Source organism: Oxyura jamaicensis, chromosome 3 (assembly GCF_011077185.1).
Source record: "Oxyura jamaicensis isolate SHBP4307 breed ruddy duck chromosome 3, BPBGC_Ojam_1.0, whole genome shotgun sequence".
Taxonomy (NCBI): domain Eukaryota; kingdom Metazoa; phylum Chordata; class Aves; order Anseriformes; family Anatidae; genus Oxyura; species Oxyura jamaicensis.
Genome location: NC_048895.1, coordinates 29071804 through 29093096, shown reverse-complemented (window position 1 = coordinate 29093096; position 21293 = coordinate 29071804). Strand labels below are relative to the sequence as shown.

At 41.7% G+C, this 21293-nt stretch overlaps 1 protein-coding gene across 1 annotated transcript in view; it reads right to left on the bottom strand.

Moving 5' to 3' along the window:
* PLB1 (phospholipase B1) overlaps positions 1-21293 on the bottom strand; it is an 87273-nt gene that overhangs the window by 1835 nt on the left and 64145 nt on the right. The window contains exons 44-57 of the mRNA XM_035320638.1: positions 20943-21014; positions 20132-20209; positions 18025-18085; positions 17237-17295; positions 14229-14287; positions 12934-12977; positions 11668-11767; positions 10205-10256; positions 8520-8600; positions 7321-7386; positions 6741-6835; positions 5473-5554; positions 4025-4129; positions 2902-2997 (exon numbers count right to left, since the gene is read on the bottom strand). Of these exons, the coding sequence (XP_035176529.1) occupies positions 2902-2997; positions 4025-4129; positions 5473-5554; positions 6741-6835; positions 7321-7386; positions 8520-8600; positions 10205-10256; positions 11668-11767; positions 12934-12977; positions 14229-14287; positions 17237-17295; positions 18025-18085; positions 20132-20209; positions 20943-21014 (1050 nt within the window). The remainder of the gene's footprint in view (positions 1-2901; positions 2998-4024; positions 4130-5472; positions 5555-6740; positions 6836-7320; positions 7387-8519; positions 8601-10204; positions 10257-11667; positions 11768-12933; positions 12978-14228; positions 14288-17236; positions 17296-18024; positions 18086-20131; positions 20210-20942; positions 21015-21293) is intronic.

The window sequence follows — 21293 nt, the reverse complement described above, 5'->3', positions numbered from 1 at the left end:
GAACATAGGCTCACTTTGAGTCCATTTCAAATGCAAAGTAAAATATGTCCAGGCTAATGGCACAACATCTGTGGTTGGCAAGGACTCCACATGCCATCCGTTACCATAGTTAAGCTAACAAGTAGAAGAAGCTTGATCAGTCACGTTAACTGAAGTGTTTACAACTGCGTACAGACATGCTTGAAGTAATGACTTGAGGACTGGCCCACAGAGGACTGCAAAATTGTCATCCAGCAGTTCTGGGAATACAGTACAGAGGGCTGCTGTTGCTTCTGCTGCTCTGTATATGCACATCTACTGTCCTCAAGTGATTAAAGCGTCAGCTGTATGCTGGAGAGAAACAACACCCTGACAAACACCACACAATATGGAGAAAAATTCTAACTAATCAGATTCCCATATGGAAACATCGGGAATACTTCCTCTCTCTAGTCTGGTAATACAAAACAGAAATAGACTGAAAATCAAAGGAGAGAGATGAACCAGTGCAAGATGCAGGAGCTGGTGCCTCCCGTATTAAAATATGACCGGAGAAGGGAAGAAAGCTAGGAAGTGCAGAGAAGATGATAGAGGAAAAAAAAAAAAAAAAAAAAAAAGTGCCAGGTTTTGCTTATTGCTATGGGGTCCTGCTGGACTCAGGAGTCCTAATCATTTACCCTGCCTGCTAGTTAATGTTGTGGAGACTGAATTTGGTAGTTTTATTGCATCTTAAAGGGAACAGCTCAAATTCTGATGTGATCTGTAAGATATGTGGTTCATTTCCTGTAGCGTTCTGCCTGACTGCTTATTTGTAGGTAATTGTAACACTGCCCGTGCCAGACCCCTTGGGAAGGAGTCTGGCATAGAGCAGGCAAAGGATGATATGATGCAAAATTCTGCAGCCAGCCTTTTTTTTTTTTTTTTTCTTCTTTTTTTTTTTCCCCACTTCAACTCTGTGATCTGTACCTCAGGAGCAGCATTAGCTTCTGAGCTCTGAAGATGACAGCACCCTCAAGCCCGTGAGTGTAGAACAATTTCTTGAAGAAATACATGGCTCCTCTAAGGGCATATAGCAAACGTGGAGGCATAACACAAGCTAACCATGCTGTCTGTGCGCTCTTCTCCTGGGCCAGGGGACCAATGAGGTGGATTTGGAACCAAAGGGGACCTGTTATGACTACAGAGTTTTCTGACTTCAGAGAGCAGGAGCACGCTTTGCTTTGCATGAAGCTGGAAGGGCAGAGATCACCAGGGTGCGGGAGAAGCTTCCTAAGCCATCCTCACCCCTGCATACTCACGCAGTGGCCAGGCACAGTCTGGCCCTTTGTGTGTACTGACAAGAATCCATGTCATTTGGCCATTAGCCTACTGCTTGCTGAGCTTTTCAGGGAACAGAAAAACAATACAGCCTCACAGTAAGCTTGCACAACCTCTCTGTACATGGACAACGAATGAAAAGCAGGGATGCATTACAAGAACTAGATTTAACTAGGAAATAGTCCAATCAACACGAATCGACAGAGCCCTGTGGATTGAATAGTTGTACTTTGCATTAGTAAGAAGCCGATCTCCACTACCCAGTAGAAAGCTGTGTCAATATTCTTATGTGCGTAGGAAATGAGTGACAGTCTGGACAGAATAAAACTCCAGTGGCATAGAAAAAGGACTAATCATGATTCAGGAATGAGTAACGGCTGACAGGAATACCACATGGCAACAAACCCACTTTAAGGGGACCATATGCCCAGGTACTGCCTCTTTCTCCTTGGACTTGCAGCCACACACAATTGGGATGCTGTTTACGTTTGCCAGGGGTTTCTGGGCCATTGCTAGCCCTGTTAGAGCTATGAAGCCTACCAGGCTGCCATCAGCTGGAGTCCCAGACAGTGAAGCCTGACATTGAAAAACAGGCAGATTGGCGGAGTGTGTACAAATCTATTATTTAGCACAAGTGCATGCACTGTTTTCTATAACCCTGGACACTGGGCAACTGCATAGATTTCTGCCCTGGATTTCCCAGCCCTTGTGCTGAAATTCATTCTGAAATATGCTGTAAGTTCCTTATCTTGCTCAAACTTTTAAGTAAAGCAAAAAGAATTTCTCTTCCATTTATGCCTGTTTCTTGCACAAACCAGGATACAGCATTTCTGCTTGCACAGTGTGTTTGGGAACTGTTGGTTATGAGACAAGAAGAGGAAGTGTCCCCATGGCATGAAAATGCCATAGTCTTCCTTCCACTGTGGGAAACAACATCGTTCCACAAGTGACTGTTACCGTGGAGTTATCAAGTCCAGCATATGCCTCTTACACACTGCCAGCACTGCTCAAAAGTTACCGTTTCCCCTAAAAGAGCAGAAGGAATGTGACTGCAAGTAGAGGAATCATAGGTGTGATTTTAGTCCTTCGTTAATTTCAGTGACTCTGCTAGAACTGCTTCAGATATTAGAGTGGGTGATACAACATGTCCACACTATTAATGGCAGCAAAAATTCAATCACTTGTTTGTTTTCATAATAAATCTAACAGACTTCACTGAAGATAGGCAAGCTCGTTCAACAGACATTTCAGGAAACTACAGGACTGCATGTTTAACTGGGCTCTTTTTTGCTTTAGTGCATATTAATTACAGAATCCGAAGGGATTTTTTCCTCCAGAGTACGTTGAAATTCTCAGGGTTTCTCATGTTGAATGAGCAACAGCTTATACTGTGGTTTTGTTTGTTTGTTTGTTTTGCAACAAAATTGCTTTGGGTTGTGTTCCCAAGCAATGCAGATTAAGAAGGATCTCAGTTCAGTAGTCCTCCTCTTGTTAACAAGAAATAAAACTGATATGCTCACTGTTTTCGTTTTAGACACCTTTCTCATGACCTTTTGTTGGGACTCCTACCACAAGCACATGGAGATCTACTTTGTAGCCTCTTACCATGTTATTCCAGAGAGCCATAGCCATCTCAGCATAGCCTTTCTCACTGAAATGAAAGCAGTCTGCAGCAAAGAAACTCAGATCTGGCTTGCCATCCTGCAATAAAAGCAAAATACATTTCTAAGCTCACTTTAAGCTTTGAGACCTGACAATATCTAAATTTGTATCTAAAAAGTGCACTGGACTTGCCATACCGCTTTACAATTTTGGTACCTTTCTAAATGCAATATGCTCATGTTTTGACAATGCACATAAAGTTCGGTGCTCCTAACTGTGGGCAGATTACCACATCTTGAGATCTTTAGTGTAATGCATCCTGCTCAACTTTACACTGCAATTTCGATAGCAAATCTAGACTTGTCATTAAACTAATAGTCACAGCTCTTATGTGGACCCTGCCATTGAACAATGCTCCACAATGAAAAAAATCATTTAAAAAAAAAATCTAATTGCTTATTTTTGCTTGTTAAACTTCCACAATTCAGACATAGGATTAAAACCTTTCAGGTGTTGAAATTTGTGCTGAATTTCAGGAAACATCAAAACTCGGTTTACCCAGCTGAGGCAAATGTCTGTCTTAGGGAAGATCTGCTTCATCACTGTCAAAATGATAATCATTCTTTGGACTTGAAGGCTGGCAGAACAAAATAGGGATGATATGACAAAATAAGTATTATGTAAAACTGAGTAGTTTTGACCAGGATTCATGCTGAGAATTTGTCCTTTACTACACGGTATATGTAATGCTAGAGCTGGAGAAAAGAAGGGAGAATCAGCCTTTGACTTCAAAGGCTGCTTGCTTTCTCCAGCCTTGGGTGAGCTAGGCATACAGCATCTTCCCCAAGTGCTGGTTTTCATGTGAAGGTAATCTGAACACATTCAATAACCTAAATTGGAAGAAAATTGTGGTGAAGGCCAACCAAGCCCTCCAACAGTGGAAGCAAAAGGGGACATGCAATTCAGATGAAGCTAGAGGGTGCCTACATGTTGTGTGCCCACTGCAAATGTTTGTGTGCTGGTAGACTGTGCAAAAAAAGAAAAAACAGTCCTTGCCTTATGAAAAGACTGACTTAGAAATCAAGACATTGGTCCTTGCATGATGGGAAAGAAAAATGGGACTCACCCTATCCAAGGGCAACAAGGTGTTTCGGAAGAATGGCTGCACAACAACTGCAAAGTCCTCACGCTGTTCGTACCGACCACTGTTGACCAGCTGTAAGGCTTCAGCCTGTATGGAGTTGCAAAGTTGGAAACAGAAAAGTAACTCGCAAGGCTCATCTATCATTATCTAACTATCGTTAAAAACGTGCATATTGTACTTCTTTCAGTGTAGGTAAGCACAGCTTATTAGTACAAATCCAGCTGAACAGTATTAAGCAGTCCAGAGAACGGCAAAGAAAATAATTTGGAAGAGATTTTCATGAGTAAAATGCAAAGAAGCAAGGATAATTTGAAATGTAAAGGTGCTTAATTGGGGGGCAAAAATGTATTTCATAGCTCACTTACTGAAATCAGTGTCACAAGCACAAGAAGATTAAAGTTTACAGCAAATTAGAAAAAGAAGCATGACCAAAATTTTTAGAAATGAAGGATGAGTTCAGAATGCCAACTTGAGACATTCAAAGCATGCTTAATTTTTCAGAAAGGCGTGCTTGAAACAAAATAATGCGTAAGCATTGAAAACCACCTGTTACTTTTGAAAACTATGGGCACAGGCATTCATACAGATAATAAAAACATCTTACTATTACTTGCAAGCTTATGGTTTTAAACTCTAAGGCTCCCGGTCATGTCTCAGAACAGTCCTAGTCCCCTTCCCTTAGCTAAGGAAAACATCCCCCTGAATAAGTTTATATGAATGTTTTCTGATATGGACCTTTTGAGCACGGTCAGATTCATCAGACAACATCCACTGCCAGAGACAGAATGGAGGAATGGAGAACATACTGTGATCTAACAGAGCAATCCCTGTATTCACAGGAACAACGAAAGAAAAATCTTCTGCTCCAGTGTCTACTTATAGCCTTTGTTAAATTTGAGTGAATTTTAAGCCTGAGGCTATGAAAAGTTACTCTCAGATAGCAAGCTGACCCATGGTAAGCTATCTGTGTACTGACTCTCAGCCCATGCCAAAAGAAAGGAATATCAGGTTAGTTCAGTTCATTTTCTCTGGTAAGAGTTACGACAACAGAGCTGACGCAAGGTAATTTGTCATCCTTGCACTGGCATGTTAATTCATGTGAGCTGTTCAATGGATTCATAACAGACACGTATCAACAAAACAGACGTCATCAGTAACTCCTTTTCAGCTGTCCAAACAGCAACTGGAAACAAAACCAGTTTCAATCTGCTGCCAGCTCAGAACTGAGCTCAAATCATAAGGCAGGAAAGACTTGCATTGCTGCTAGCCAGCTAGCAGGCTAGGGTTTTAAACTGTAGCCAAGCTGTTTCCACGTCACCCCTCTCAGTTCTGAGGATGTGTAAGAGAGGAAGGAGAGTGAAAGAATAAATATAAGAAGAAACACAATAGAAGATGACCACTTACAGAATCAAGCAGAATCAAGGTGTTACCTGAAAATCTCTGTTAACTCTCTTAATTTCTTGTAGTTCAGAAGAGTTTTCCTTGGGGCTTAAGAAACACGGGCAAATATTCCTTCAATGAAAGAAATTAAAAGCCAACCCTGAGTCATTTATGCAGTGTTTCAGCAATGTGTCAGTTCAAGAAGCTCAGAATAACTGCCCAAAGTTTACATGCAGAGAGAGATCCTCCTTGTTGACTTAGGAAAGGACAGATGCTTTGGAAAAAAAGTCCTCATTGACTTCATTTTCAGGGAACACTTGTCACAGACGGTATGAGCTGCAAGACTCAACTCTTGAAAGTCAGACAAATGCACTTACTTTGTCACACATTAGCATCACATCATGTTTTCAAATGAAAAAAACAACAGTACATAGTGACATACAGCAGAATTTCAGAAATCTGGGGGTTTAAAGGTAGAAAAGAGAAATTGTTCATGTGATGTGACTCCTCAGACCACTGTTTTTTTCATTCTGTTACCCCTATAACAAGAGGTAATAACTTATGATTCACTGAAATACATCCTCTAAGAAGGTGTCTGGAATTAATATGAAAACATCAAGCAAGACAGTCGATTCACTGATTTCCCTTTTAGTGTGTTCTAGCAGTTTATCATCTCTATTATTAAAAACCTGTGCCTTACTTCATTTGAATTCATTAGGCATCAGCTTCCAACCATTGGTCTTCTATACCTTACTCTGCTAGACTAAACTGCCTTTTTATGTCCACACTGACTCCTCTGAAGGTTCTGCCAATTTCTAAATCATTTCCCTCAGTCTTCTTTGAGATTTTGGTCTCCTGCATTTGGTGGGAAAAGGAACTCCTGGTCATGCATTGTGCACTCAGTAGACCAACCTGCACCACGGGTGATGCAGCACTGAATGCAAAGAGAGGCGTCGGGGATGTCAGCCTGAGCTGTGGAGCAGAGAACGGCTAGGTGAAAATGGCTTTGAAGTTCAGTAGTACGACAATTGTATAGTGATTTATGCCATGATATACTGCTTTAGAGCTAAGAAAACTGACTGCAATCTACACGTGCATGCCTTTTAGCTTAAGTATTGGAAGAATAGAAAGTTGATGCAAACTAGTGTTACTCATCTAAAGGCAGCAATAAAAGTGGCTCAGAAAGCTCAACGTGGCTATCTTACTGTAGCAGCAGTTTAGACTGATCAGAAAAAAAAAAAAAAAAAAAACACACCAAAAAACACACACAAAAAAAATCCAAGCACTTTAAAGGTGAAGACCTGTTCTGCTCACTTACATTCCTGTCAGAGTGCACTCTGAAGAGCTCGCTGCGATCTGACGCAGTCCAGAAATCTCTAGTATCTCCACCATGTTGACAAAGACTCTTGGAAGCTGCAGGGATTATAATAAGCAGACATACCCAGTCAGAGAACATGATACCACTACAAAGCGAGAACGAAGTGCCATCCGCAGGTCAGTGAGTCAGTGCAAGCTCCACCGGCTGCAACCAATGGCATGCGCAAGGGCAATGTATAAAGGGAGGGAGAAGGAGACGTACATATAGTGGATGTCAGCCAAAAAATCCCTGGCAGCTAGCACAAGCTAGCTGAAATGCTGCTTCACTCCCTGGGGCATTTTCATTTTCTCTAGGGTAAATTAAACTTTGCACAGTTGGTTTTTCCTAAAACTGCAGCCCACTGTCTCAGGGTATTGTCTAACACAAGTTGTTAGACTGCTCGTCAGTGCTGCATTATGACTCCAGCTATTTGGAAGATAACCTCATATGAAACATAATCACTGAAAGTCTATCAGAGCTGAGGAAAAACACCAGGGTGCTTGCCAGGAACATAGCTTGCTAGGGTATCTTAAAAGCTTACCTCATCGTAGAAAATGTCCAGAGTGTCTTGAAGGTGCTTCACATAGTTTTGCACTGAATAGGTTTCCTAGGTAATTAAAAAAAAAAAATACAATTGGATCAGTTTTCTTTCAGTAATTAAGTTTAACTGTTTTATCAGAACAACTGAGTCCACAGACTGTCTAGTAGCCAGGTGTCCCATGAGAAGGTACACCAGCTCAGTGCTCCTTCTTCCTTCTGACGGCAGATATATTTTTGGATCGAGAGGTTTATTGCCACACGCACAGAGGTTGATAGTGCTTGTATTTCCATGGCACTAATGTATTCATTTAATCTCTGCAGAAAATCCAGAGGTATAGAATAGTTCTGGGCAGAGTCTTTCCCTGATTAATGACTCCATAAACACCATCTTCAGGTTTCATGTTGTCTTTTATGAGACCCAGACCACATTACGAACAGAGCAATACATTCTGTGGTTTGTTTTGCTTTTTTGTTGTTGCTGCTTTGGTTTTTTATGTTGTTTTTTAAACTGCTGGTCTGATGAAACTGATATGGAGGCAGCCAGACCACACAAAACCCATCAGCAGAACAGCTTTGTTCTGTTATTGAGGTGCAGCCATGGGGGCCAAAGAATGCCTGCAGCGGTCTCTAAAGGAAACTGACCATAACTGAGAGAATGATCCCCAGTTATTTCAATGAGCTGGGGCCCAGGCCCTCATAGTCTGTGTTATAGGAACCTTTTCAGAGGAGATGGCTCCTGGCAGCTAGGTAAGACATCTTTTTCACTATAAATGGATGGTATTTCATTTGGTGTCATTCTGAAGTGAGAAACAGGCATCCCCAATAATTATTACATGGAGGCACTTCCCAGAATAAAGCTTCATTTGTGTCCCCATAACAACACACCAAAGACACCACACTGTCTTGATTACTTTGTCCAGCTGAGCTGGAAGAGCTCTTCAGTTTATATCTTTGTTCAATACGGGGCAGATTGATGGTTCCTAAATAATGCATTGCTCCGGAGCTACAGTGCCCCAAAATTAAAAGCTGTGCACTTCTTTCTGATACAATACAGATGAAAGCAGATGAAAGGCATGGTAGTCCTAAGTGCTTTTTAAACAAAGAGGAGCTTTGGCTCACGGAGGGAGAGAAAGGTTAAATTTCCAGGGCTGGTCACCTGCCAAGTGCCCAAACAAGCATGCCTGCTTCAGAGATACAAACCTTATCAAAGCAGTATTGACACAGGTCATTGCCTCCAACGAGGATAGTGATCAGCTTCCAGTCCTCCTTGAAGTTAATTTTCTAGTGGCACATAAAATAAATAGATTTCGGTTTCCATCGTTTAGGCATGTAGAGGTAACATTTACAGATGGGGCTACAGAGGGTACAGACAGCCCAGCAGAAAAGAGGCACGCTGAGTTAAGACAGCAGCAGAAAAGCGTCTGTCTGGGGTTGTGAGTGAGTTATTTGCTAGTCTAGCTGCAAGTCACCTTGGCTTCTGTAAGGGTAGCCCCTTCAGCAGACAAAACTGTCAGGGTGGCTGAGCATGGGACGTGCGTCTGTGGCAGCAAGCGTGCTGAAATAGATAACAGCTTCGGGTCAGGGACAGGCAGGGGACATTTGCCAGCCACGGCCAAGCACTGCAGGCAGCGTGGGGACGAAGAGTGCTGGGAGGGGATGCTGGAGTGACCTACGGGAGCTGGGGAACTGGAGCTGCTGGGGATCCCTGCCAGCTGGGCAAGCGTTGCCCCCATGGCCAGGAGGGAGAGGGGTGCCCCAGGGAACGGAGAGCAGATGAAAATAGAAGAGTCCAGGAGGCCGGTGACTTCACCGAGCTCATATAAGGGCAGCTGCAGCATCCACGTCACCACAATCTAACAATAGGCGCTGCTGAGAGCTGGATCTCATCAAAACATTTTGTAGCTTTCAGTACAAAGAAAGGAATCAAAGGCAACTATTTTTAGAGCGGTGCATTTACATAACAAACATCTGTGAAAGGATCCCACAAATAGAGGAAGGGCCTGGGAATCACCCATAGGTCTGAATTCTCCTCTTTAACCAATACTTTGCTCAGAAAGCTTTTCACGGAGAGGCAAAGTGTAGCAGGGACTTTTCCCCCTTCTTTTTAAAGATGCATAAAAAGCAGTGAATAAAACAAAGATCTAGAGCCATGTACTATTTTACTGAAGAGCCATGCCAGCTCCCTTCACTCTGCCAAACAATTGGTAACTGACAGTGGGGCTAGCATGCAGCATCCATCAGGAGTGCTGGCACACAGAGACACATGCTTTAACAAATCCTGCTTATGCAGTACCTTCCTTTCCCATTCAGCCTGAGCCAAGGAGCACCAGGCACTCCAATTCCCTTACAGGGAATACTCTGGAGCAACAAATCACACAGAGTCAGACACCCAGACAAATTCAACCCACACTTGGAGCAGGACAGCTTCAGCCTTCTCCCATATTTCCCCCCCAAAATCTTAAAATACGGCACCTGCCATTCTGTTAAAAGTGAGTCCCCTTTTTGGTGGGCGCCCCTTGCAGCCCTCAGCAGAGCAGCAACAGCAGGTTGGTCCCCAACACTAGACCCCTGGCCAGTTCCCCAAAAACCTTGTAATGTGGCAGGGATTCAGCCCATCCTGAGGATTAGTCTCTGCCCTGTGTGTTTGCACAGTACCTGTGTGGATTTGCACAGGTAAGTGTTAATCTCCTAATAGCAATGACTGGTCCCTGGCACACGTATCTTGGAAAACACACCAGAACGAGGACATCGATTTTTCTTCCATCAGTAAAGCACTCGTCACTGCTCAAATGTCCCATCAATTAGTCATCTCCCAGAGACAAGGGGAGCACTTGGGGCCAGCCCAAATTTCCAACCATGATGTTTCTCAGGAACAATCCACTTACCGAGCTGCTTCTCATGAGCTCCACCAATTCACGTGCTTGGGCTGACATATTGCTGTAGAGAGAGGACAGACGCATTTTTGGTGCATGCTCTGAAAGCACAGCATTTTGCTCTCCTGCTCCTCAGTTTAGGGACCTTTAGGAGATGAAGAAATCAGTACAGAGAAAGCGATGCTTCAGACGGAAGAGCAAGAAGAAGGACCAAGAAGCAGCAGCAGCACAAATAATCTGATCCAAAATGGCCTCAGTGAGGATGGCTGCCAAGTGGCAGGCAACTGGGATGGATTCTACCTATCTCAGAGCTCATTTAACCGCATTTTGTTTGGAGAAAAACATTAATGCCCACATGTACAGAGACATTTAGCTGCATAACTCCTTTTCAAGTTGTGGGGGGGGGAGTTTGGTGCTTACATCGAAGCTGGGCACCTAACCAGCTTTCCTGACCTAGCCTTCAATTCCTACAGCTTGTCACAATGCTGGAGGATGTTGCTTGTACTGTGGAATCGCTGGGCTGGAGATTCCCAACTCAGCTGTAGGCAGGGTGCAACACCCACAGAGCAAAGCACAAGCCATGCCGAGACACCAGCTGGAGACTGGAGCTCCTGACATACTAGGAAGCGACTGTGCTTAAGCCCTGCCTGTTTCCAGCAGCTACATAAATGTGGCTACATTATTAGCACTCCCAGAGCCATAATGACTGTGCTGAGCCTTTGCTCAGGGCACCCATGATGTACTTAGTAGCTGCATAGGCTTTGCTAGCTACCCTAAACTCTCTTGAAGTAAATTTAATAACTGTTGGAGGTGTCACAGACAGTCTTGGAAACAAGTTCCGTGAGTATCCATAGAGCAGGCAAAGTACATGCAATACGAACTTTCATATATTTTGGTTCTTAACAAACTAGTGGAGTTTTCCTTCAAGAAGGAAAATGAATCAATTCCCAGCTGCACACTCTTTTTCTTTGCACTACAAAAAGGATAGTTTTTAATGCCTTTAAAGGGATAATGGTATTAAATAGGGTAGCAGTGGGCCTCTGTTTGTTAGTTTGAGGCACGTTTCCCAGACATCAAGGAATAACAGAGAGATGGTCACAAACTTTTTCTCATTACAAACACGGCCTGAGAGTGAAGCAGGGAGCTACATACTGAAGGCTGGGCAGAAAAAGGTACCAATAGAAATAGAAGCATAACTAAGGCAGTGACTCAGAAATTCTGCACAGAGGTCAAACGAAGAAAGGGAGTTTATCTCTAATTTAGAAAACTTAAACATTAAATCCCCAAATACTGAATTTAAAAGTATATAATCAGTAATCAAACCACAGAAACACTCACGGTACAAGTAAATCATCAGCATTAACTCAACCTTAAGATACAGTTCAAGAATAATCTGCCAGCCCATCATTTCTCTCCTACCCACTTGGTTGCAGAGAGAAGAGGTCCCACCCTTTCTTGGTTGCAGTTGAACTTACCGTGCAGTGGCACCTTTCTGTGCAGCGTTGAATCCAGCTGTTTCCTTGCTGCTACCAGTGGAAAAGCCAAAGATGTTTGGACTGAATTTTTTCAAGATATCTTAAAAAGAGAAGACACAATGTTCAACCATCCACAGTACAACCAGCATTGTTGCTATAGACATACCTGCCTTGGAGACTTAAGTTACTGTGCTGACTTCAGTACAAAATTATTTCTCCCTGTGACCTTGAGGAGCCAGGGCCTGGCAACCCTAAAATCACACAGCTCCCAGGGAATTGACTGTTCTGGAGTGTGAGTGCCTAAATAATCATGGTTACTTCCCTTCGTGTAACAGGAGCAGATGCTCCAAATACAGTCCTCTACCTCCCGCTCCTCCAGCTTCTCATTAAGGTATTATTTATTGCAGAGAAGCGAATTCTATTCATGTTTATAGGCTTCAGCTAAACCCTCAGCAGTGAAGCGTGGTGCCTGAAAACTATTATTGTTATTGTGTCTGTAGTGCTGTCTGAAACCTCTTTGTAGAGTCTCACAGTGCTGTATACATAATGAAATGTATTTTCTGTTTTTCCTTAAACATGTTGTTCATCATGTTACATATCAGATCTTATTACCACCAATGTCAGGTATTTTCAAACTGCTCCACAGCATGGATCACGTATAAATAGAAGAACCACTGTGAACCAATTCCCCTCTAATTTATAGTCACACTGACCACTTAGTGGTTTCTATGGCAACTACAGGAACCAGTTACACAGAATGCTACGACAAGAAATTTATAGTATTTTTAGATTTTTTCAATGTGATCTACTAATTCGAAATCACTAGGAGAAGTCACCAGGAAACCACAACCTTATCAACAATCTTTTCTAAATGGATCACTAATTGTTTCATAACTCTTAATTTGCCCACAGCCATTACAGCCTGTCATTGGAAAGCACAAAATGAAACAAAGAAGGAACAGATCTGCCAGGGACTTCTGCCACCTTCAGCACATTTACTCCTCATCATTTGTATCAAAAGGATGCAACCGTCACATGCAGATCCTGTGATGTGGAGGGGCTGAATCAGCTTTACAGCTAGGAAGGTCAGCCTGGGTTTCAGCTGTGACTCTCATGAACTGCTCATATCCACAACAGATGGGCACCCCCCACTGTTTGGGAGGAAAGTGTGATCATTTCCAGATGTTTCCTAGCATCTACTTGGACTACTTTCAGAGTAATTACTTGCCTTGCCTTTCACTCACATTGGTTTTCCAAGATACTCACTAGGTAAAGTAGTTCGGGTCTCGAGGGTCCCATCACCTCCGATACTACAAAGGGAAAGAACAGAATCACAAAGTAGGATTAGTTCTGCAACCATCTGTCTTTTTGTCACCATATGTTGCTGTAGCAGCCCAGGAAGGTAAAAAGACTAACCTCAAACAAGGCTATGAATATAAACCACAGGACAAGTAGGAATTCAGGGAAAGTACTGAAAGGAGATTTCAGATTAAATCAAGCAGGGTTTCAGCTAAAGTAGAAACTATGCCAAACTAGGAATAGAATGTACCGGGAGAAATAATTTTTCATATGGACATGCTGGGATGCCCATCACAGAAAGGAAATTTTCCTCACTAACATTGCTCCGTGTGACCTTGTTGAAATTACATTTGTGTGCAGTTACGCGTAGAAGAGAGACTGCATTAAATGCTCATTAACCACCCATTTGGGATTCTGCAATGTTGATTATGAAAAAAGCCTCTGCCTCTACCATTCAAATAACATCTTTGTAACAAGCCAATACTTTCTTATACCACCTCTGTCAGGCCCTCTGACATGTCTATGCTTGCATATGCATTTAGGGTGGGGGTAGAGTGGAGAAAAGGAAGATGAATAAACATAACGCTATCTACCATACATACTTTTGCCTACATGAAATAGGCAGTTTCCTTCCACTCTACTGTGGACACTGAGACTCATATCCACTCTAATATATATCGTCATTGCCCACTTTGTAACTGCAAATATATTTGGGATATCTTCACTGAATGCGCATGCGGTGTTCTCACTGTGTTCATGCCACTCTGCACTTACTTAGATTCTCTAGGGTTAGACACTGTATTAGATAATCACAACAACAGCAGCAATATTTTGAATAAATTCCAGAGGGACTAGTAGGAGGTTGAGATAATTTACTCATATTAATAATCTAGTACTGCCAGACGGGGGCACAGGAGCCTGCTGGTAGCAATCAGGTCTGGTTAAAAAAATAAAACAAGTAAACAAACATAAAACTAACAACACAAAAATCACTCCCTTTCTCTTCCAGTTCTGACTCCCCAAGGCCTTAGCCAGCATAATCACTCTCAGCATCCTACCCTACCCCTATATTTAGTCTCAGCAGGGAGAAATCGGTTTGATAGAAGTAGAATTTAGCTACTACAGCTGTGTCAGCACACCCCTTCACATGGGATATTTCATTTCCATTTTTTTTTTCAGTGTGTAACTACTCAACCAGGTGACCTGCACTTTTAACTGTGTCTGTGGACAAAAATGCCAGAGAGAAAACTAAGCATTTTTACCTCCAGGAAAGTCCCCTCCAGTCTGTTTGTAGGTCTGTTGATTTGGCTCCTACAGCAGTCTGGAAACGATGGAAAGAATCATTTATAAAATACTAGAAGAAAAAGGTGCTACAAGTTTATGACAGAGAATGTGATTTGAAAGTGATTAAGGTAACATTATTCAGCATCCAGGCATTTTTTTTCCAGTATCTCTGTTACAGCAGAAGCGTACTACCATGTTCTTAATCATCAGCATATGTTGCCCCCAGTCAGCCCTCCATCTCCTACACTTGAAATTCATGGCATTCTCCTCATATTCAAAAGCATCTCATCTAGACAATAGAGCGTGGAGCATCAAAGGAGATACAGCCCAGCCAAAGGGCATCAGGCTATAAGGCCAAAGACATATGGCTTTGGAACTGCAACTCTAATATTAGTTTCAGCAACCAGATTAACATCTACAGCCTTTTATTTGTTTGGATTTTTCTAATGGAAAATGCTTCATTCTGGCATTTCCTGAAGAAAGCCGATTTTGAGAGACTTAATAATCCAGGGAAAAACACTAATGAAAAATTCCCTGCCAGTTTAGCTATAAATAAATCAGTAGAGGAGCTGGCTTTTAATCTGCCAAGAAAACAGATCTTTGGTGCAAAACCCACTTTTCTCTTCTGGGACCCAGTCTGCTAGTCTAACACGCAGACTTAGTGAGGTGTAGGCAGGCTCTTTTTTTGCCAATACAGATAAGCGTGTTGGCATATCTATTGCTTTCACAGTGCAATGGTGCTGAGAAGTTGGACAGATGCATTTCCAGCCAGTGACATGACTAAATTGCTCAACGTTTCATTAATCTCCAACTGCATCTAGCCTGAGAACAGTCTTCCTGCAGTGTGAACTTTACTACTATTATTATTTAGTATAAAGAAAAGCCACCATAACAAAGAAATTGGTGATGGATTTGAGTGCTCACAGGACTGGGAAAGCAGCTTATTTAATTAAAAAACAAACGAACAAACAAAAGCTTCTACCAAGGTCAGCACCTTGACTCACATTCAGGACAGCAATAATGAAAACGAGTTCTTCTTCTGCAGTTTCATACTTTACTAACGGCTTAATTTCAGTGTGTACTCCTAAAAAGACGTGTCTTAATTTCAGCTGGAACAGAGTTAATTCTCTTCATAGTAGATGGTATTGTGCTGTGTTTTAAGGTGAAAATAGCATTGATAACACACCAGTGTTCTAGATGTTGCAGAGCAGGGCTTGCACTGAACCAAGGCCTTTTTGCTGGGTGTGTGCAAGAAGCTGGGAGGGGATGTAACCAGGACAGCTAACCTAAACTGGCCAAAGTGATGCCCCATACTATGTGGTGTTATGCTGAACAATAAATATGTGGGGAGTTGGCTGGAGGGCTGCTGTTGCTCAGGGACTGGCTGGGCATGGGTTGGCTGGTGGTGAGCAATTGATTTGTACATCACTTGATTGGGTTCTATTTTTTCTCCCCTCCCCTCTTTTCTTATTAAACTGTTCTTATCTCAACAGACAAGTTCTTACATTTTTACCTTTTTCAGTCCTCTCCCCCATCCCATAAGGTGGGAGGAGAGAGGAGGGGGGAAGAAGCAGCTATGCTGTGCGCTGCTGCCTTCTTGGTTAAACCACAACTTCATGGTATGCCTTAGTGGAGTAAGACAGATCTTTGCTGCAGTCCCTCTGCATGAGGGATGGTTATGAAGTACAAAGTACGTGTTGCTACTGGCTATAGTAGACTTTTTTTGTGTGTGCAAATGTGTGTATGTGAGGAATACTCTATTTGTGTCCTCCCCAGCCTCAGCTCCAACCAGCACTACTTCCCATAAAAAATGTCACACCTTCCTGTAGCACTGGCAACTAATAAGAACAAAAAGTATGAAAAAGTATGAAAATTGCCTTGCTCAACTGTTAAGACAAAGTCCTCAAGCATCAGTGTCTGGCCCTTATTACAGATCTCCAAGAAATATTATATTATATTGTTACAGATCTCCAAGAAATTTCATGTACTGAAGAATGAAAATTTAAAGAAGAGATGTGTGCACTAGGGCGAAGAAATCAAGCAATTAATTTTAAGTGTTGCAGCAATGGATAGGAGGGAGGTTTGCAGGATCACTACTGATGTCTTCTAAGAAAAGCTCAAAGCTCAGCAGGCGGGAAGCCAGGATTACATCAGGAACACCAAAATCAGTTTTCAGAGTTAATGAGGAGATGAAGATATGCACACCCGCCAGCTGATAAGCCTGACCATTTGAAGGCTTCAGTCCATTCAACTCCTCCTGAATTCTACAGGAGCTGAAGCTGCTAGAATGAGCACCAGTTTAGCTCAGGAGTTGTTGACATGTTGACACCAATATTTGCCCTCATCCCATGCCAGAACAATTCTGTAGTGCTGTGTAATTTTGGAAGTTTTTCCTCAAAAAACTTCAGTGCAGATCTGCAGTATTCCCTGTTATTCTTTTTTTCTGGGGCCTTTATTTTCTATGATGATTCTTTTATTCTCAGTGTGCGTTTCTCAGTACATGATATACATCATAGTTTTAACTGAAAGGTGCCTAACCCAGGAAGCAACAGCTGAAAGCAAAATTCTGATATACTGAAATGTCAGAACTATCTCAAGAGAGAAGCACTTTGGTCAGCCGTCAGTTATTTCCATAGGAATTTTCAGCAAGACCTCTTATTGCATGAGAAATGCCTCTTGCTTGTTATGTCAGAAAATACTATTACTATAAGGGAGACCTCTTCTTTTTCAAAAACACTCGAATAGATTCTGTGCAATGGAGAATATGATCCCATTTCTGTCATGGCCTGAATTATTCATTACTGGATTACACAACTGCCAATGTCACTCAGATCCCTTCAGGCTATTTCTTCTCAAAGGGGCACAGGTAGATGAGCTTTGCTTTGCCAAGCCAAAGCAATTTGCTTTCTGCCTGACATGACCATTTATAGGTAGAAATCGACTCTTAGTCTTCTCATTCTAAACCTGGCAATACAGCAGTACTTACAGTCAGGGAATCTCCCAGTGCACCAATGACTTTGATGTCAGCAGGTTGTAGCTCATGTACTGAAAGAGGTAGAAGAAAAATCATGATTAATAACTGACACAAAATACTATTTATCAGAATAAATAGCAGAATAAGGTCCAAGTCTTTAGTTCCAACCTGATGGTATTTTTACAGACTTTTAGGAAGAATGAGCCTCAAGTTCTACATACCTGCTAGGCAAAAGGCAAAACTTCTTGCCATTTGCTTGCAACAGTGTACTCAACCAACAAGGAAATACATGGACCTTAAAAAAGCTTTTCACGTGTAGGAAAAAAGTGAAAATGGATTAGATATGTTTAGGGTTTCTAAGATTTGAGACGTAGATCAATACTTCCCATTAGCAATCTGCCCATAAAACCTCCCAGTTATGAACAGCACTGCTACTGCACTTCCTATCAGACAAGGCTCACCAGGTAAATCACACCTGCTGAGCCACTAACCTACCTAGGCAATTTTAATCTGCCATGTTGCTATATATGATATATGGATTTGATAAATATAATTGTATTTATCCACAGAGAGCACACCTGCTGTGTTGTAAAGCTTGTCACGTATGGCAGGATGGACTTTCCTGCTTTACAGTTAAGCATATTAGCTTTTATTGATTACTTTCTATCTAGGATTTGCAGTTTCAAGATCTTATTGATCTTGAAAAAACAAAACAAAACAAAACAAAAAAAAACAACAACCGAACAAAAAAAGGTGAAATCTTTCCTATTTGGGATTTTATCTTATGAGTTCACTCTCACCTGATGTTGGGACACGACTGGATGGAGTCTGTTCTGAACACGACAGGTCACTGCCCCAATTCTGAAATGATAGTTTATCAAATTGTGTCACCTTATGGTTAGAAGACAACATGGAATACATATATAGTTTAATTGTACAGCAAAGGGCAAAAACAAATTCAAAAATAGATCCTATTTTGGTGCCTATACAGCGGAACAGTCACAGAATCATAGAATCATTTAGGTGGGAAAAGACCTTTAAGATCAGTGTGTCCTCTTCTTTATGGAATGCTGTCCAAACATTAATTACTTTTGGTGACATTTTCTAGCCAAAACATATCTTTTTGTCAAAGCCAAAATGTATTATCTAGAAATATTACTTATAACAAAGGTTCAATAAGAAGGATATATTTTTCCCCCTCCTCTAGAGCCTTGGGATTTTGTCCATGATCTAGGAGGTAGGTCTGAAGAAATGCTCTGTCTAAAGAGATACCAGGTGTAAATCCAAAGAAAACAGAAGTAAACAAAAGCCTCTACAAAGTTACATTATATTCATGCATTACATAATTACTATTTCTTGTGTATTTTCCTATTCTTTTCCTGGAAATTTTCAAAAAATGCTTGTTTCACTGAACATAAAATTTTAAGAAAATTTCAACCCTACAAAGTTTCAGAAAACAGAACCGTCAACCTCTAAATAAATAGATTTTACCATACATTTGTAAGAGATGTCATAACTATTATGTTTATTCCACCAGTAATGAAACCAAGTCAACCACACATTTCTGAATTTACACATCACATTCACCAGCAGAGGCAGCTGATGAACGTGTTGGCCATGCTCTTTGGTAGAATTCATCAATGTTAGCTAGAATGGCAGTGAGGGAAAGACCATAACCATTGTAATGGGCAGTCCCTGTAAGAGCAAAGATATCTCCTTATGCTCATCTCAGACCTGACCCTACTTGGAGCAGGAGGTTGGACTACGGATGCCTTGAGGTTCCCTTCCAACCTGAATTATTTTGTGATTGTACAATTCTACCTTTCAGAGAAAAACTACACAGATAGTGGTCTTCAGAAAGCATAGATAATATTAAAAAATGTCAAGACAAATGTGTCTGTTCTCCTTTATAATGGTGTAATAGGCTCTACTGTCAACCAGCTAGTTAAAGGATGCTTCTAGAAGTTAGAAAGGACAGCTGAGAGTATTTTTAGATCAGAGCAGAAGCTGTTCTTTTACTCTCTCTACTGCTTCTTTCCTGTACTTCATCACTTCAAAAGCTATTGCCATTGAGATTCAGTAAGTGCAAGAATTACACATTAAAAGTATAATTTTATCTGTACGGACAAAAATCCTATTTCAACATTGCAAACTATTGCTCGTTGAAACAGTATCAGCGGTTGCTCTTTGCAACCTTCAAGACTCACAGAGATTTTCATAATTTAGTTAGGTATGAGGACCCCCGTTATGTTCAACTAGCCCAGTCCACTTTGACTGCCATCCCCAACCATATTTGTATCACCAAAACACAGCCACCCTTGCAGAAACTCTGCGTGCCAGCAACCATTTGTCAAGAGCAAGTTACTGCCCCATTTCTTCAAGTCCTACACAAAGTTTGTTTCTGCTGTTTGTTTAATCTGCCCTGTGGTAGTTGCTCAGTCATCATGGAAAGTGAATCCTTTTGAGGACTGATCCCCATCACCTCCTCTGCAGCTGGCAGCAAATCGAGTAAGTAAAGAGGACTGCCCTCTACAGGTTGAGCACACTTGAGTGCATGGAGTACAGTGACCAGAGAAGAGTCCTCAGATCATCTGGGTACTCAGGATCCTAAATTCTCTTCCCCTACTGTTAGGGATGAGTTAATGATGCGCCTCGGGTGACTTACTGTAGAGAAAAATTTTGATACAATTGCACCAATTGACACAATTAATTTTGTCTGCCTTTTGGGAAAAGAAGAGTTTAACGTTTGTTTACATAGAAAACGATGCAATGCAAGGTACGCTTCTCTGTCTGAAAAGTGCTAATAGGTTATCACATTTATAGATTCAGGATGATGTGTGAACTGTCACCAAACAGGGACCATTTTGCATAGTTTGTCTGAAATGCAGCAAAGTATGCAGCAGTTACCTCTGCTGGCTCACTGGTGGGAACCACGGTTGGATGGGTGTCGTTGCTATTTTTATATGTTGCCAGGAAGGGTTTAGCCTGGGAGAAAGAATAAATTACAAAAAAAAAAAAAAAAAAAAGAAAGAGAGAGAGAGAGAGAGAGAGAGAGATTAGGCAAAAAACACATGGCACAATCCAGAGCAAGTGTCATCAAGATACGGTAACACCAAAAAAGTAATTGTCTAAGCTGCAAAACAGGTATCTGAATGTTGAAACCATGCTCCTTACTTTAAAATTCAGAAGCAAGATTTTTGTTTAGCACCTTGTGGCAAAATGACATATGCCAGATCCTTATTAGCAGTTTAACATTCCCCTCTCCTAAGCTTTCCACGAATTATTAAACATTGTTTGATGTTTAATTATTTCAAAAGACACTGATGTAAGCTCTGGAGAAACCTCGACCTCTGTCAGCAGAGGGGAATAAAAGATTGACTACTATATGGCACTCTCTTCCCTCCAAGAGAGGCTGTACAGACTGCATAGTTGGTTTTGTCCCCTACTAATGGAGCCTGCATTGATGAAGAAAGGCCCGTTTGTTTAGGCTAAAATTGAAAACACAAATCAGCACGTTCTCAGTCAGCATTTACTGCACAATAAAAGGCCGAGGGATACCAGAGCAGGTACACTGATGGCACCTGCTCAGTCAGAGGTAAGCAGAGAAGGAAAGTTTTCAGCAAACTTGCCCCAGACGTATTGAACCACTGCTGAATGCAGGCCGCACAAGCGCATAGGGCTGCCTGATACCCATCTTCCACAACATGGGTATATTTACCTGAGTCGGGCAGCTGAGGACAGCGTCAACCATGAAGTTAAATGAGTCAGCTTTCTGGCCTACAGGCTGTAACTAGGAGGGACAAAAATAAATAAGCAAATGTTTGTAGCTCTCTCAGCCCATCTTACATTTGTATAACAATTCTATCCAAAATAATCTAAACGCACCATTCACTTTTTAATTATTTTTTTTTAAACTGCCTGCATTTACAGACCTTGATCTACCCAAGTCTGAAATGCCTGTGCTCCTCAGAAGGAACATGGCAACTGAGCAACAAAACAGCAACTCTAGAAAGAAGTTTAAAATGGGAAGTGGAAAGCTATGCTGGATCAGCTTAAACTCCAGGATGAT